The sequence below is a fragment of the Podarcis tiliguerta genome (assembly GCF_965153285.1).
Source record: "Podarcis tiliguerta genome assembly, chromosome: 6".
Classification (NCBI taxonomy): domain Eukaryota; kingdom Metazoa; phylum Chordata; class Lepidosauria; order Squamata; family Lacertidae; genus Podarcis; species Podarcis tiliguerta.
This window is the reverse complement of record NC_139539.1, coordinates 78394710-78412143: the sequence shown is the minus strand read 5'-3', so window position 1 is coordinate 78412143 and position 17434 is coordinate 78394710. Positions and strand designations below refer to the sequence as shown.

The window sequence follows — 17434 nt, the reverse complement described above, 5'->3', positions numbered from 1 at the left end:
ATCATATTTACACAATAAAAAAAAATCCATTCTGCCTTGTTTTTAATTGCAAATCTGACTCAAGGGACCAATTCTCCTGCTTAGGAGGCATCCCTGTGCCTTCTACTAGGGAACCAAGTGCAGTCAATTATGGTAATGAAATGTCAATAAATATAAAAATTTAATACAGTCGGCTCTGGGTGAGTGGCAGATGAAGACTTGCCTCCCAGACAAATTTGCTGGTTCTGCAAATATTAAATGCATCTGAAAGAGCAGCTAGTTGCCTAAGAGCCTTCCAGTAGCAGAGGGTGGAAGAATCTACCTATTGGGGTTTCCCATTATGTTATCATCTCAGTGGTACAGGCAGTGATATTCATGACATTCATCCCAACATCTTAACTTATTATTAAGAAGTGAAGATCATATTTTCTCTTGTGTGGAAACAGCAATTGGTTACCTCACCAAGGGATTCCCACATGCCCTCCCAATACATCACAGAGGGGAAATTCAGTTGCAAATTAGATGTCTCAGCAGGAATTACACTTTTCTACAAACAATAGCCTAGCTAATGTCCTGGGGTAGGGCTGTAAAATGATTTACATCAATGTCATTTGCTTACATTACAGGCACAGTTTTATGTCTTCATTTATTGAAAAAGGTGGTTCAGCCCACTGTCCAAACTCCCAGTCCACTGGACTAGATGGAATTTGGGTGAGGCAGAGGTTTCCCTAGGCCTAGACCTGTCTCGTTCCTCTGGCTTTGTCTCGTTCCTCTGGCTTCCACTGGTAGGGGAGCTCCACTGGTGGACCTTCCCTGGGTAGGCAGAAGCTTCTGCAGGTGATATCCCTGCCAGAGATACTTAATGAGTCATTCTGGAAGTAAGGTAGTGGGGTATCTGCTGAATCCTCAGGGGTTGAATTTGGCCAAGGGGCTGATTGGTTTTCAGCAGTCATTTGTTTCTTCCACAGCTGTACTGGATGTTCTGGGTGCTATACAGCCGTACCTTGGTTGTCAAATGCCTTGCAACTCGGATGTTTTGGTTCCTGAATGCCGCAAACTCGGAAGTGAGTGTTCCGGTTTGCAAACGTTATTTGGAACCTGAACGTCCGATGGGGCTTCTGCGGCTTCCGATTGAGTGCAGGAAGCTCCTGCAGCCAGTTGGAAGCCACACCTTGGTTTCCGAACATTTTTAGAAGTCAAACTGACTTCTGGAATGGATTCCGTTCGAAAACCAAGGTACGACTGTACTGGTGACTTTTATTTATATTTGTTACCTTGATGTTTTTATGAAAACTCCTCAAGGATGATTGATAGTGTTAGCTAAATTAAATAAACACACAATGTTTACTGTTAAAAGTTCCACTACATTCAATGGTGTGTTTAGACTGCAGCATTAAACTCTCAATAAGTGGTGCATCAATGTTAATAATTACTTTTCTCAGGAAGGCTCGAACAGTGGCCTAAAAACAACAAACGAATGAAAAACAGATATGGCAGTTGTAAAAATCAAATGAACTTTTATCTACAGTGGTACCTCTGGTTACAAACTTAATTCGTTCCAGAGGTCTGTTCTTAACCTGAAACCATTCTTAACCTGAGGTACCATTTTAGCTAATGGGGCCTCCCACTGCTGCCGCGCAATTTCTGTTCTCATCCTGAGGTAAAGTTCTTAACCTGAGGTACTACGTCCGGGTTAGCAGAGTCTGTAACCCAAAGTGTTTGTAAACCGAGGTGTTCGTTACCTGAGGTACTACTGTACTAAGTCCAAGGGCCACAGGAGTATAAAGGTTTGAAGAAACAGAAGAGGACAAGATAGTTAAGCTGTACATCAGCTGATACATATTCCCCATTAGATACTTTTCAGGAAACGATGTACAGTGGTACCTCGGGTTACATACGCTTCAGGTTATATACACTTCTAACCCAGAAATAGTATCTCGGGTTAAGAACTTTGCTTCAGGATGAGAACAGAAATCGTGCTCCGGCGGTGTGGTAGCAGCAGGAGGCCCTATTAGCTAAAGTGGTGCTTCAGGTTAAGAACAGTTTCAGGTTAAGAACGGACCTCGGGAATGAATTAAGTACTTAACCCGAGGTACCACTGTAAGGCCTTTTGAAGTGGGAAGGCATTTAATTTCTTATTTAAAATAGTTATGCGCTGCTCTTCAATATCTAAATTCCAGAGTGGTTCATACTGACTTTTAAAATGCATCAAAATAATGCAATAAAGAATAAAAGCAGCATAGAGATATAAATATAACACTATTTAGCAGTAAAGTATGTTTAAGGTTTTATTCTTTATGTGTGAAAAGCATACATGTCTTTAAAAATTATATTTGCGTTCCACTCTGCCTCAGAGGAGCTTAGAGGGACATAGTATGGTGTTAAGCAAACAAGCAGAAAAATAAGTTAGGCTACATGTGATGTTAAATGTGTGTTTTCATTTCATGTGTCTCCACCCCACACCCCTGCTGTAGTGGAGCTACTATAGCAGAGCCAGGTAAGAATCATGACCACTGTGTGCTGTTTTTTCAAAAAACAAAATCACGAACAACAGCAAAACCCAATGCTGAGGGCCCAGTGAAAATGACCTTTCCTTCCAAAGCTGTTAGAAGTCCCAGGACTAATAGAGCAAAAGTATGAAATAGCAGTATTAATGTATCTGGTTTAAGATAACTCAATGTAAATATTACTCTTTTACAGGTGGATTACGCTGTAATAGCATCTCAGGCAGGAGTCACACTCAACAATCTTATGAGCCATGCACAGGAGCTAGTAGCAAAACTACGATCTCTGCAGTTTGATCTACGAGAGTTTGTGTGTCTCAAATTTTTGGTGCTATTCAGTTTAGGTAGGTACTGTCGCCATTTAATTATTGCTTATATGTCTCAACATTATTACTTATATGTCTCAACATTACCTATTTTTCTAAATTAGAGTGTATCGTTTGTCATTGTTGATGTGGGCCCCTCCATGTGTAAGGTCTGGAAAAATACACAATTATTGTATTATATTATATCTATAGTATGGTTCTCTGAGTGATGTAGAAAAAAGACTATATTATAGAAGACAAAAATATAAATTTTACCATTTTAAAAACACAGCAGAGATTTAAAAAAAAATTAAGAGCAACCACATTCAAATTCATCTAGTCATATGGAGAGTTAAAGCATCAGAACCAGTCTTACAAAATGCTAATGAATAGTGAGACATTGTGACATCAGGTATGGAGCAGGTAAAGAGGTGGCTGGATCAGCTGTGGAACTGAATTCCACAACCAAATTGACATCAAATGATTGACAAGTAGTTGTCCTACACTTGGGAACCACAGTGTAAGGGGTTTTGCCAATCCTGGGCATGGCATATGGGTCGGGCTGCTCTGATGGCCTGCAAGGTCCTTTGTACATTGCTTCCCAAACTTCAGGCAACCAGCTGGCTGTCGGGCATTTGGAAAACACCACTGTGCAAAGGGCTTTGCAAGCCCTGAGCATAGGGCTGTACTGCAAGGATTGGCTGTGTGAGCAAGTTCACCATGAGGAACTTGGTGACAAAGCTGATCCAGCAGGTTTTAAGTCACCAGCTGATGGGCAGTGACTTCAACCCTGCTTTCTGCAAGCATGGAGAATCCATCACCTGTGTTACTCTGGACAGGTAGAAAGGGCAGAAGTGGCAATGGTTGGCCGACATGAGGGGAAACACCACTGGAAGCAGTACTCGCTTAAAACAAAAAAGAAAAAACATTCCTGGCACTGAATGGAAGGCAAGGAAAGAAAGAAAAATATTCAGTTGTCTTAATGCCCAGTGCAGTACTGGCTGATTCTTCCATCAGCCCCACCCACCAGTATCCATTATGTGATATTGCAAATAAAAATGTATCACACCAAGGAGGAAGAACCAAGATCATGCTTTTAAAAATCATTAAAACAGAGAAACTAATATTAGGCGAAATCAGAGCCAATGACAGGCACAGCCAGCACCAATAACAGGTGAAGCCAGAGCCAATGGCAGATAATTGTTACACAAGCTAGTGTGTTTCTTTAGAATGATCTGGTTACCAGGATTAGGCCCCAAACTGTTCCATACCTTTGAGATACGCCCAATGTACAGAACCAAAGGGGCATGTGCTATTGTTCCACTGTAGACGCATTGGTACAAAACACTATTCTGTGCCCATTAAGGATGGTCTACTGGCATGCTGTACAGTTTCAGTTGTGGCTGTTCTAATTGCCTGGACTGCGGAACAGGATGTCAGACTAATGGTCTCTTGTGCACTGTACCTGGCCTCTGCTTGGGGAACTTTCCCCTCAAAGGATTTCCTTAGGCCTTTCTTGTCATCAGATCATACCTAGAAATTCAAATGTCATTCTCAGCTGGCTGCGTTCTAACTTAATCCCCTCATCCTTCCTCTCATTTTGGAACTCAGCAGTTTTTCCTGGATTTGGCAGATTCAAAACATGCATATTTTTAATATCGTAAACCAGGGTGGATTGACTGAAATCAAGATAATAAAATCACAAAGAAGAAGAAGAAGAAGAAGAAGAAGAAAGACCAATTAATATACCGTATTTTTCGCCCTATAGGACGCACCGTCCCATAAGGCGCACCTAGTTTTTTGGGGGGAAAATAAAGGAAAAAAATTATTTCCCCCCCAGGCGCGGGGTTGGGGAAGCCCGAGCTTCCCCCGACCCCAGCCCCCAAACAGGCAGCTCTCTGCAAGCCGTGGGAGCCCAGTGCTGGCTCCCGCTGCTAGCGGAGAGGTCCGCGAAGCCTGGGCGCGCTGAGCTCAGCGCGCGCAGGCTTCGGCATGCAGACACCTCTCCGCCAGCAGCGGGAGCGATCCCGCTGCTAGCGGAGAGGTCCGCGAAGCCTGGGCGCGCTGAGCTCAGCGCACGCAGGCTTCGGCATGCAGGCACCTCTCCGCCAGCAGCGGGAGCGATCCCGCTGCTAGCGGAGAGGTCCGCGAAGCCTGGGCGCGCTGAGCTCAGCGCGCGCAGGCTTCGGCATGCAGGCACCTCTCCGCCAGCAGCGGGAGCGATCCCGCTGCTAGCGGAGAGGTCCGCGAAGCCTGGGCGCGCTGAGCTCAGCGCGCGCAGGCTTCCGCATGCAGGCACCTCTCCGCCAGCAGCGGGAGCGATCCCGCTGCTAGCGGAGAGGTCCGCGAAGCCTGGGCGCGCTGAGCTCAGCGCGCGCAGGCTTCGGCATGCAGGCACCTCTCCGCCAGCAGCGGGAGCGATCCCGCTGCTAGCGGAGAGGTCCGCGAAGCCTGGGCGCGCTGAGCTCAGCGCGCGCAGGCTTCCGCATGCAGGCACCTCTCCGCCAGCAGCGGGAGCGATCCCGCTGCTAGCGGAGAGGTCCGCGAAGCCTGGGCGCGCTGAGCTCAGCGCGCGCAGGCTTCGGCATGCAGGCACCTCTCCGCCAGCAGCGGGAGCGATCCCGCTGCTAGCGGAGAGGTCCACGAAGCCTGGGCGCGCTGAGCTCAGCGCGCGCAGGCTTCGGCATGCAGGCACCTCTCCGCCAGCAGCGGGAGCGATCCCGCTGCTAGCGGAGAGGTCCGCGAAGCCTGGGCGCGCTGAGCTCAGCGCGCGCAGGCTTCGGCATGCAGGCACCTCTCCGCCAGCAGCGGGAGCGCTCCCGCTGCTAGCGGAGAGGTCCGCGAAGCCTGCATTCGCCCCATAGGACGCACCCAGATTTCCCCTTCATTTTTGGAGGGGAAAAAGTGCGTCCTATAGGGCGAAAAATACGGTAACTGATTTAAAGCAAAAGAAACAACAACTTACTAGTTTATTATTTAGATATAGTACTTCCTCAGTAAAAGTGCATAATTGGTTGCTTTAATCAGAGAAACGTTTATAATTAGGGTATTATCTCTGAAGCAGTTCCTGAATTCAGGTGGTTACTACGCATGAAATAACCTAAAAAATAACCTGGATTTATCAGTGTGTGGCACCTGTGGTCATTTGCCAGTCTCTGGCTTCTAGAATCAAGCCACTGGATAAATACATATAATATAGTGCCACATGGTGACAGATGAAGATGTTTTCCCTATAGTTCTTTCTTTTCAAAGCAAAGCAACCTAAAAGCACCTTTCATAAGGTGATCAGGAGCTCATAAGAGGGTTGCACATTTCGCTTTAAGAGATTGTGGGTTGGATCCAGAGTCAAGTGAGCATAGGGGCTCGTGGAAGCTGATTTTCTTCCCCACGGGCATCTCTTACCTTAGTTTGGAATGTAAGATATTTTCACACACATTAGGCAATGCAACCCAAACGTCTAAGGAGCTATGCAGCCTACTCTGTGATGAAATATTTAAAGAGATCCTTCGCACTTCAGTGGTATTTTAAATTAGCTGAATATCTGAATTACATTTGGAAAATGCTCACGTTTACTTTAAACAGTCTTTACGTTTGATCACTTTCATCAGCAGCTCCCAGTACTTTGCATTCATTTAGAACATCTACCATTCCGTGTCCTGTCACTTGAGGCTCTCTGGCAAGGAGACAATCTTGGTCTCAAATGAGAAACTGAGTGCAACTCTCAGCATTTGGCATCTGGTTCTCTTAGTAATCTAAAACATTTGTGTTGCACCTTTCTACCCTTATAAAGCAAGCAAGCAAACAAGCAAATAAAAAAAGATAAAAACAGAATAATCAAATAAGCAATAAATAATATATACTACAAATATTAAAACCACAGCAAGCAGCCCCCAAAACAGTTAAAGGGATATGACAACAGCCAGCCAGTCAATTAGCTCAAAGACTCCCTGAAACATTATCAGCTTAGCTTGCTGTCTTGAGTTTTAGAATGAGGGAGCCATGTGAACTTCTTTTTGAGAAGAATTGCAGGGCCAACAAACTATGGCGTATGATTATGTGTGACCAAGGCCAAAGTAACAACTAACCATTTTCTAAGTAAAGTCTGAAATCAGATACTCTCATTTCACAAAGTAATAGCTGTTGCTAAATAATGGAGCAATCCTTCGTGTGCCTACTTAAATAGTCCCTTTGGGTTCAGTAGGGCTCACCCCTAAGTAAGGGGGTATAGGATTGCTGCCTAAGATGTTTTCACAATGAATAGAATCACAGAACTGTAGGAAGGGACCCAAGGGTCGTCTAGTCCAAACCCCTGCAATGCAGAAGTAAAATAATAATCTGAACAAAAGTTTGTGTTTCATTTCTTACTTATTTTAAATCATTAACAATCAGTTCTAGCGTTGTCACATAGTTTTACTGAAAGTGAACTTTAAGGCAAATTCCATTATTTTTGCTCGGGCAGAACAACAGAGGTGTCAAATGAACCTCGTGACAATTAGTGAAAGCTCAGAATGACTTTGCACACACCCCTCAGTTGCCACAAAATTTTGCCTGAAACCAAAACTTGAGATAAATCTGGGGGAAGGAGGATAAAAATAAATCAAAGCCAGCTGGGATAACAAACTTTCTTGAGCATCCCTACTTTGGTCCTAAATATATTTACTTAGAGGTAGGCCCTCGGCTTGGACTTTTTTCCACAATTTAGAATGTGGCCTAAAATTAATTTATCAAATTTTGGATCACTACAGCAGGAACTAGATTCAGTCATCCAGCAAAATCAGACCTATGACTAGAATAGTATTCTTTGAAATTGTTTACATTAGTTTTGTTTTTTACTTAAGGAACAAAAGTCGTTTTTCTTTAGCCTTTTGTTTTCAGGTGTGGCCTGACCGCTTCCCCTGTTTTCTCTGCCCTATTGCCAACAGTCCCAGCCATATCAATGGCAATCCAGCCATTGTTTTCCCTTTACCAAAACTTTCCATTTGTCCTGCTAGCTCTCATTACTCGAAGTCGGCAAGGGTGATTTGTCAAAGCTTCCATCTGAACAGTTTGTAAAGTGAAATGCCAATAGGAAGAAAGTTAGACATCATTTCACCCATGTCCAGTCACTTGTCTGTCTGCTGAGCTTAATGCTAGAATAGGCAGCGACTGATGGGTACTGTTCTCTTATCACTGTCAAGACCACAGATAAATGTACTTCATTTAAGAAATGAAGGCTTTATCAATGGGCAAATAATTGCAGAGCAACTATTGATCCCACGTCTCACTTAACAAGAGACAACTGGGACTTGTAGAAATGGTAAACATTTAATCATTATGTATGGCAACAGCAGGCTCTTACTGAGAGCAAAGCGAGCATTAGTTTTTATGCAGGATACAGTGCCATCTTTTGTGACAGTTTTGGATGCTAATAAAAACATTTTAAATCCTGAACCACAGTGACCCAAATCACTGTGTCAGGGAAAGCTGAATTCATTGCCACCTGTTAAAATATGCAAACCAAACACATTTACATATTTTTGTTTAACTTGCATAATTTATTCTGCTTCTGCTAAATGCTTCATTTTTGCTACTTTTCTCATTCATTCATTTTGTTTAAACTTTTTATTCTTTACCTACCATTGCTTTCAGTGAAATATCCAGACAGTCTTTTGTAACTGTGGTCCATTCCCCCCCCCCCTATAGGATCACAGAATTGTATGGTTGGGTCATCTAGCCCAACCCCCTGCGATGCAGGAATCACATGATAGAATATGAGTTGCTTCAAGGGAAATACTTTTAGCATGTTTAACGTGAGGACAAAATGACTCCATCACTGTAGACTAGGGATGGAAAGTTCTCTCAATTTCAATACTCTCAATTTCTCAATCTTAAAATCCGTTCTCCAGGTTTCTGCAGCTATGTGTAGTGGGGTTTAAAAAAAAAAAAAAATCTCATGAAAATACTCCAGCATTTTAGTGTTAATTTCTGGCCTTATCTAATTTCTCTCCCCCCCCCCCCTTCCCTCCATATTTCTCAAAAGTTCTGCATATGCAGGAATTTCATTGTCCAGCAGTCTAGGGAGATATAGAATGATTCTGAGACGTTTTTCTCATCTCACCAAAACTCAGAATCCCTCAGATGGGCTTGGACCCCCCCCCCCCATGTTTACTTGTAGTTTTGCTTTCTATTGACTACAACAGTCATTTGAATTAGCCAGGATTGCTCAGGAGATTGTGTGGCCCTCAGCAAGTACTCATGGCTATTCAGAGCTCTATTGCAGTATTGCATGGATAATTTGCCTCAAATGAATTGGTTTACCTCAGGACATCTTAGGAGGATATCGTTTTTAAGCTGCCTCAGTATCTGGGGGAAGGGTAGAATTCATTTCTCCAATAGCTATGGAAAATCTTTGTAACATATGCCTCACATTTTGTTGCCTGTATACTAGTCATATTCCACCAACTCAGCTAAAATAGATAAGAAGTTAGTGTATACACTACTATTAGAATTTAGACAATGTTTTTAACTTTCTGCATATAATATCATAATTTGGAGAGGGGGAATGGCTTAAGAGCCAAAAAAAAAAGGCATATATCTTGCAACCTTATTTTTGAGTAACATATGTATTGGGAAGCTAATGCCTGAAAATATAAATTTCCTGAAATTTATGGAAGCACTTGGGATTCAGATAGGATTGATTAGCATTCAAGGGAGGTGACCGCTCAATATTTACACCACAGAGAGTTGGCAGAAGCAAATAATTGTACATAAAGCTGATGCTTGTCTTAATTAAAGTGGTATAATAGGAGTTGGGTAGGGTTGTTTTTTTCCTAGTGAGCAAAGCAGTTTAGCAATGACCAGATATAACTCATTTTGAAGTTCAGAGTTTAAACCTAATCAATATGTATTTATAACAAGGAAAGAAGTGAATAACATTTATTACAGGGTGGCAGCTAACAGTAATGGATAGGAGTGCCGATAGTTAAGCTTATTTTCTCCCCGCAAACAATCACATCTGACAAAATATTTACCCTAAGGGCTTTTTTAATATAATTGCTCTTATTAATTGCTTGCTTATGTCTTGGTACACTCCCCTTCACTTTTTCTAGGATTCAAAAACTGGTAGAACCACGAAATGATGTTTATCCCACACACACTCGCCAAAGTCTGGTTGCTCCAACATATCTAGTATAAGAGCAGTGTGTGGTGCATTTGGAACAGCTGGTACATAATACTCCTCTGAATGCTGATGAACACAAAGGGAGAAAAGAGAAAACTGCAGCCAAATCAGACAGCCGCTCAATAATAAAGAAGCCCATTAAACTGTAGGGTAAAAGTGGTTGCTTTTCTTAATATGGTAAAGGGTCACAGTCTATATTTTTGTTGTGGCATAAACAGGGTAGTGTGACGACCTGAATGCTAGTTAATGACTGTGTGTTACAAACTCATATCTCCATTCTTCAAAAGCTTGCCACTAAAAATAAATATCACTATATCACCAGTGCAAAGTGTGAATTGGTCCTCAGATCACTGCAGCAGGGACTACAGTTTAGCAGGCACTTTATACTATATAACATATTTAACATAATTCTTAATCTAACCAGTCATTGATTGCATTGGGCCTAGGGCATCTGAGACTGAGGAATCTCAGTTAACTTTGGAAATTGCCCAAATCAGTTATGAAGGCCCAACACCACCGCCTGTTCTGCACGTCTTCATTTTCAAAATGCATTTAGAAACACTCAGCATGCTACAGACAAGATTTTAATCCAAAAAGGACCTTGGAACCAGTTGGAAAGGTTGGCCTCATTAGTCACCTGTCCTTCTCAATATGGTATGAGGAGCAACAGCCGAACACCCATACCTCAACAATATGCCCATATTGCTTCTCCATGGCTGAGGTTCATAAATGTGCTTTCATTGTGCCCTAGCCTTTAGAGCAGGCTTCCCCAATCTGATCCCCTTCAGATGTTTCAGACTGCATCAGTCCCAGCCAGCACAATTGCTGATGAGAGTGTAACTCTATTGCAGTCAAAAACACCTCAAGAGCACCAGGTTGGGGAAGTGCTGCTTTAGAGGTTCACATATCCACCCTGTGAGTTCCCCCTGCCATCTATCCTCAATATAAAAACCACATCCTTGTGTGTCGTTGCCCATCCCATTAATAATCCATGTTCATGGTGCTACAAGAATATGGAGGGAAATGGGTAGGGGGAATGAACCATCAAAGAATAACCTGGGAGTTTCTCCAACACGATTTGGTGATTTTCTCAATACCAGTGTGTATCCTTTAAAATTATCTGCAACTGCAATGCAGAATGTAGAGAATGATCCCCTATTACGAAACATAGCAGAAGCTAGGTTCCCGTGTAGGGAGACAGTGACTTACTTAGCACCCACGTTAAGCTGATGGACAAAAAATTGAAAGCCTTTGTATGGATTAGGTGGAAATTTCCTTGGTTTTGAGGAGACTGCAGACACCCAACTACAGACATGAGAATCAACACATATCATCCATACCCAGGATTGTGGTGAAGTTGTCTCCATCTTAAGCATTATCTTTAGCCAAAGTCCTTCCTGTACTTTTGGATTATGGTTAAGGAAGGAGAGATCTTAGCCACAATCCTAGGTTCAGATGATACACGCAACCAAACGTTGATTAAGCTGCTGCACCACACTACACTGAAAGGACTGGGGGAAAGCAAAGTAGGTGCAAGCTCCTCTCTGGGACATTTGCACAGTCCTGGTAAGCCATGGTTTGGTTTACCATCACATGTGAATGAGGCCACTGCTTGTGTGCTATTTTGAAGATGCATTATACTTGCCCACTCCTACTGTGAACAGCTCAACATCATTGCCCAAGCTACGGCTTGGGAGCCTGTCATTGCTTTACTTGGCGATAACAGTGATTAAACCTGCATGCACACTCTGCAACCGAGCTTTGCCCCTTAAAATATTTCCATTCTAATGCCTGATCAGCCGTGGATGGCATGGAGTAGCTGGGCTGCTCACCTGAGCTCTGTCTTGGTACCAAGGTGGAGATGCACGGCAGCAAGGTTGGCGTGGTGCAAATGCACTGGCAGAGTTGATCTGGCACTCCTACTGACACTTTTGCACTGTGCTGACTTCACTACAACCATGCCATTCACCCTCTTCATCCTGGTATGCTGCAGTGAGCCAGGTCAGGTGAACTGTGCAGCCGCAACCATGCCATCTGCCACTGCACACGACACTGATATACATGACTGCATGGAGAGAATATGAACCAAGTTTTGGAATGAATTGAATTGGCATTGAAGTCAGTATGTACCTGTAAATTAGGCAGAACTGAACCACTAGATATGGAGAACAGCTTTGATGCAAATCTGAATAACAATCTACAGATTAAATTAATGGTTTCTGCTAATTAATTCTTTTCAGCCATCTTGAAATCCTACCAATTTCTTACCAAATTTCTGTTCTTTCATTTTTGGACTGCAAGGTATATAATAAGAGCAAATTAATCCTTCCAGTACAAAACAGACCAGCTTTTGGTAACCTTTTTAAAAGAAACTTAAAAAAAAACCCAATGAAACATTGTGTTGTGTCCTTTAGCACTCTTACGGGCACTCAGTCTGTTAGGACATATTGGGCGATTATAGGCCAGTCTTTTCAGAAAAAGCCATGGGTTTCAAGTTAGCAGTAACCATCTATCAATTCCAGAGATTATGGCATGATTTACTGTCCCGGCATGGTGTATTCTCTGATTTTCTGCCTCCTATGAAACATTGTGCTTTCCTTTTCTATTGATGTATCAACTATAATAGTTACAAGCAGCTACAGAAAAATCAATAGTGGACTTTCATTACTGAGCACATAAAGTAAAAGAGGACCCACGCTGTGATAGTCTCTCGCTGTTAAATAGTCACTGACTGCAAGGTACACAATAAATGTCTGTTATTTTGGTCTAAATGAAGGATGTCTGAATTTGAAACATCAAGTATCTCAGATTTTGGACACAACCAGGGCTTCAAGTCAGGTTATCCTAGCTAGCAATTCTTTCCCAAGGCAGGTAACAAGACCAATCTGTCTTTCCTATGGTGGGATCTGGGTGTTATGGCTTTTAAAGGCTAAATAGGAAAAATGAACATTCAAATGACATTTTCCATGTGTATTGTGTTGCAATCCCTCTGATGTGTTCACCTGGGTTGAACTGTGCATTTTAATTGTGTTAATGTTCACCGTATCTCAAGAGTACCCTTTGGCCTAAGCTGAATGGTGCAATAACCTGTGTGTTGAGCACTTAGAAAAGCAACAATGATCAAGGGAGGAGCAAAGGTTACAGGGTATCACTATAAATGGTTTAATTTAGGGATAGGGAACATGTATTAGAAGAATAGGATGCCCTGGAATAGTATTAGAGAGCAGAAGCTGTAACATATTTTTCATTTTCATATTTTTATATTCCACAATGCCAGCCCATGAATGACAACAAAACTAATATTTCTGAAATGCTTCATGTTTCGTGGATGTTTGACCCTATAAACGTTTCATGTTAAGAAATGAATTCCTGGCTCTGAGTAGTGCACAAAAATTCCTTCTTATCCATTAAGGCATCCTAGCAAATGCAGTGAAAAAGAGTTATTGCTAATCTCAAAAGTTCAAAATCAGAAGACTGCTCCTTTGGAATCATTAACTTTATGTAAGATTAGTTGTTGTTTCTAATGGGGAAATACCACTTCAATGTGACACATCTCCCTCTAATTCTTCTGTTGTTTACTGAGGTACAAAAACACAAAGCCGAATAAATGAAAATTAATGTTGACTTCTAGAAGTTCCAAGTTTCCCAAATTCCAGAATTTTATCACATGGTGGCCTATTCAGAAAAGTGGATATCCAGTATTTACAGTTTGTCTGAAAATACTGTTTCCCTGTTGTTGTTTTCCAAAGTTATAAAAACTTCCCCTTAGAGAACATGAGATGCACAAACACATCTTGAAAATCATAAAGAGGTAGCTTTATGCAGTGTTTGACCTAGACGTGTCCCATAGTTGAACTTATATGGGTCTATGCTAGAGTAGCTTGGCTGAAAGCAGTAAAGAGCTACTGTGATAATCTTAACGTGATGCGGAGGGGGAATCAGAACCGGGATAATTCAGAATACAACCCCTTCCATATCAAAGCTCAGCCCCTTCCAAAGTTGGGCCTGGATCATATTTGGGTTTGATCCTCCAGTGAGAACATGTTGCTGCCACATGCTATCCTCTCCCTGCTGCACAGTCTCTTTCCCTGCTGTGTTTACCACTAAACCATACCCAATAATTGCAGCAGTAAGAGCAAGGTACTGGGGAAGTTTCGAAAGCAGTGTTCCAGGTGCTAGACTAGGAAACAGTTTTCCAGGGCACATCGGTCCATAATATACACCTCATTGCTCTGCTGCTTCCATGTAGCCTGATGGAGAAGGCAGCAAGAGAAGAGGGGTGTGGTTTTAGCACATGAGGCTGGGAATCTGTCAGAGTCTTAGTACAACAAAGTTTTACAATTTGGAACTGGGCAGGGAGGAAGCATTAACTGGGGTAGGGGAAACAACTGAACCCATTTCCAAACCAAGTGGAGGGGTGTTTGCCCACCATTTGTGTTAAATGACAGGTTTCTATAGCTAGAGATGCTGCTGAATCCTGCCACAAGGCAAATGCATATACACTATGGATCCACAGATACAAATGACATATTTCCCAAGGCATATTATGTGTGCATATATTATTAAATTACACAGGCCAGGGGCCAAAAGGTTATGTTTGGCTTTCATACACACTGGGATACCTTTGCCTGTCCCATTGGAACCTCTTTCGCATCCCAAAAACCTGCCTCTGAATATCAGAGAATCACATGAGACAACATTCAATAAACCACAAGCAGATGCATTTAGAAAAAGCTGGCCATGTGCACCCCTGCACCAAAACATGCTTTCCATTTGCACACTGGGCTCTTTAGATCTCAGCCATTATACCAACACTTATTGATGTTAACTTGGCATTAGCAGCCTCTTGAGGAAATCAGGCATCAACAATGCAGTTTTTGTCCCCTTGTTGTTGATTAGTCAGAAACTACATTCTAGTCAGTCCCTGAGTCATATCTCCTTTCTTTTGGCATGCAATCTTAATAAAGATGCTTCACAGAAGAGGAAGCACGTAAATGCCCTTGAAGTCCGATCATTCTTTTAGCTTAATGCATACTCAGGCAATGAAACATTATTATTAAGACATTTTCTTCCAGTGGCTGTACTGGTGATTAGTAGGGTGAATAGCTGCTGACTCAGACTATCAGTGGCTCAGCATCCTTTGATCCCAAAAGGAGTGCTTCCATGTGGTTTGTTGTGAACCACTGCGCCAAAAAAAACATTTGTGTTCCACTTGGTCTGTCACAATTTGTACCAACATGAAGAGTGTTTTATTTCATCTTGACATCATTTGGTGCCACAACCTATAGAACCTTTAAAGCCAGTGTGGAGAACCTGGGGCCCTCAAGATGTAGCTGGACTACAACTCCCATCATCCCAGACCCTGTGGGTTATTGGGAGTTGGAGTCCCAACAATGTGTGGCAAGCCAGAGGTTCCCCATCTCTGATCTAAGCAGTCCTGCTCAGTTACTTCAGATCTGGATTGCAAGTTCACCGAAACAGCTTTAGTATATGTAAACTTTAGACACACGTATTTCAACCAAGGAACCTACTGTGGGAGGAGGCACAGTGTATTTGGGGCACATATATAAAACTAAGTTTTTTAAGAACCTAGACAGCATCTTAGAAAGCAGAGACATCACCTTGCCTACAAAGGTCCGTATAGTTAAAGCTATGGTTTTCCCAGTGGTGATGTATGGAAGTGAGAGCTGGACCATAAAGAAGGCTGATCGCCAAAGAATTGATGCTTTTGAATTATGGTGCTAGAGGAGACTCTTGAGAGTCCCATGGACTGCAAGAAGATCAAACCTATCCATTCTTAAAGAAATCAGCCCTGAGTGCTCACTGGAAGGACAGATCGTGAAGCTGAGGCTCCAATACTTTGGCCACCTCATGAGAAGAGAAAACTCCCTGGAAAAGACCCTGATGCTGGGAAAGATGGAGGGCACAAGGAGAAGGGGACGACAGAGGACGAGATGGTTGGACAGTGTTCTAGAAGCCACCAGCATGAGTTTGACCAAACTGTGGGAGGCAGTGGAAGACAGAAGTGCCTGGCATGCTCTGGTCCATGGGGTCACGAAGAATCGGACACGACTAAATGACAACAACAAACAATATAAAACTATTTTTCTGGTTTTTGGTAGAAGCTGGATTTGTACCGCCCTACTTGGCTAGCTGCTATATCAGTCACAAAGCCACTCCACTCTACCTTATCTGAGCAATTTTTAAAGCATCAATGGTGTTGCAGATAAACCTGCCAAGCATCATGCCATCTCCCCTGCCTTCTCAGAGAAGTTAAAAAAGAAAAGAAAATCATTGAAAAATAAAGTTGCAAACAAATATTTGAACCGATAAGGAAAATGCTTCAGAATAAAGACAAAGAGGGCAACTCACCTAAAGCTAGGGGGAGTAGCAAATAAGTCAGCATTTGATCAAGGATCTCTGTTCATGTGCCCCTTTAAGGAGGGAATACAGGGCAGGAAAAGTATTAACTACACAGCAGAGGGAGGGAAACCAATTCCCACTTGTTCCCGCATGCTTCTGTAAACAACGTAGTATAGTTTCTCTCAAGTCCTATAGCTTAGCAAATCTTTCTCATGCAGGGTTTCATATAGTATTGCTTTGTTAGGGTCCTTACTACTGTGGAATCCCCAGCCCACTGTCATTATAACAATTAGCAAAGCTAACATTTTAAGCCACTCTCATAAAAGCTTGAAATGCCATTAATTACATGCAAATATCCCCCCCCCATCCCAGAGACCAGAGGAATACCTTTGAGCTAATATTTATAACAAGAAGTGTTCGACTGAGATCTCTTGTAATTTTCATCATACCTGAGGCTGTTTTCCTCATTCGATTAGCTGAATTTATCCTCAGGCAAGCCAGACATCTAGTACCAGCTAAATTCAACAACTGGAGCTTAAAATTTGGCTTAATATATCCCCATTTGGATCTGCCTGCTTAATTCTCTTTCATATGATAACATTGGTTTATTCATACCACGGACGTGCCACTTGAATGAACTTAACCACATATCTTATTCTAACAACGTAAGAAAACTTCACGGGAGAAAAATCATGTAAGTTCCCGAACGAAACTAAAATGAAAAGTTGAGTATGAGATATAAATATTTTGTAGAGTGATGGCAGAATTTATTCCCCAGGAAAAACTATTTTTTCCATTTTCCCTTTTGGCAGATATAGATTAATTTTCTAAATGTACATGGACTGGCTCATGGGGTTCCTATAAAGATTGCAGAGCTTTGCTTTGACCACAGAAAACATTTATGTAGATGACGTTCTTCAGAAAATAAAAGAAAATGCTTCTGTTTCTTTTTACGCAGGCACATTTACCACTTTGGAGAAGTTGTTATGGCTTGTTCCTTAGACTTTTCATCAAAACAGCTAAGACTTAAGTTTCCAAGTGAAACATTCAGTACAGTCATTCTCTGCAATTGGCAAGAGAACATAATAAATGCTCTGTTGGATCAGACCAAAGGCCCGTCCAGC

General features: G+C 42.4%; 1 protein-coding gene and 1 long non-coding RNA gene across 5 annotated transcripts in view; one reads left to right on the top strand and one right to left on the bottom strand.

Annotated features, from left to right (window-relative positions):
• The window catches only part of LOC310679763, a 149031-nt gene that overhangs the window by 56788 nt on the left and 74809 nt on the right, over positions 1-17434 (bottom strand). The window lies entirely within an intron of this gene.
• The window catches only part of NR5A2 (nuclear receptor subfamily 5 group A member 2), a 119693-nt gene that overhangs the window by 91018 nt on the left and 11241 nt on the right, over positions 1-17434 (top strand). For all 4 annotated transcript variants that reach the window (XM_083445342.1, XM_083445341.1, XM_083445343.1 and 1 more), the window contains exon 6: positions 2680-2827. In XM_083445342.1, the coding sequence (XP_083301468.1) occupies positions 2680-2827 (148 nt within the window). The remainder of the gene's footprint in view (positions 1-2679; positions 2828-17434) is intronic.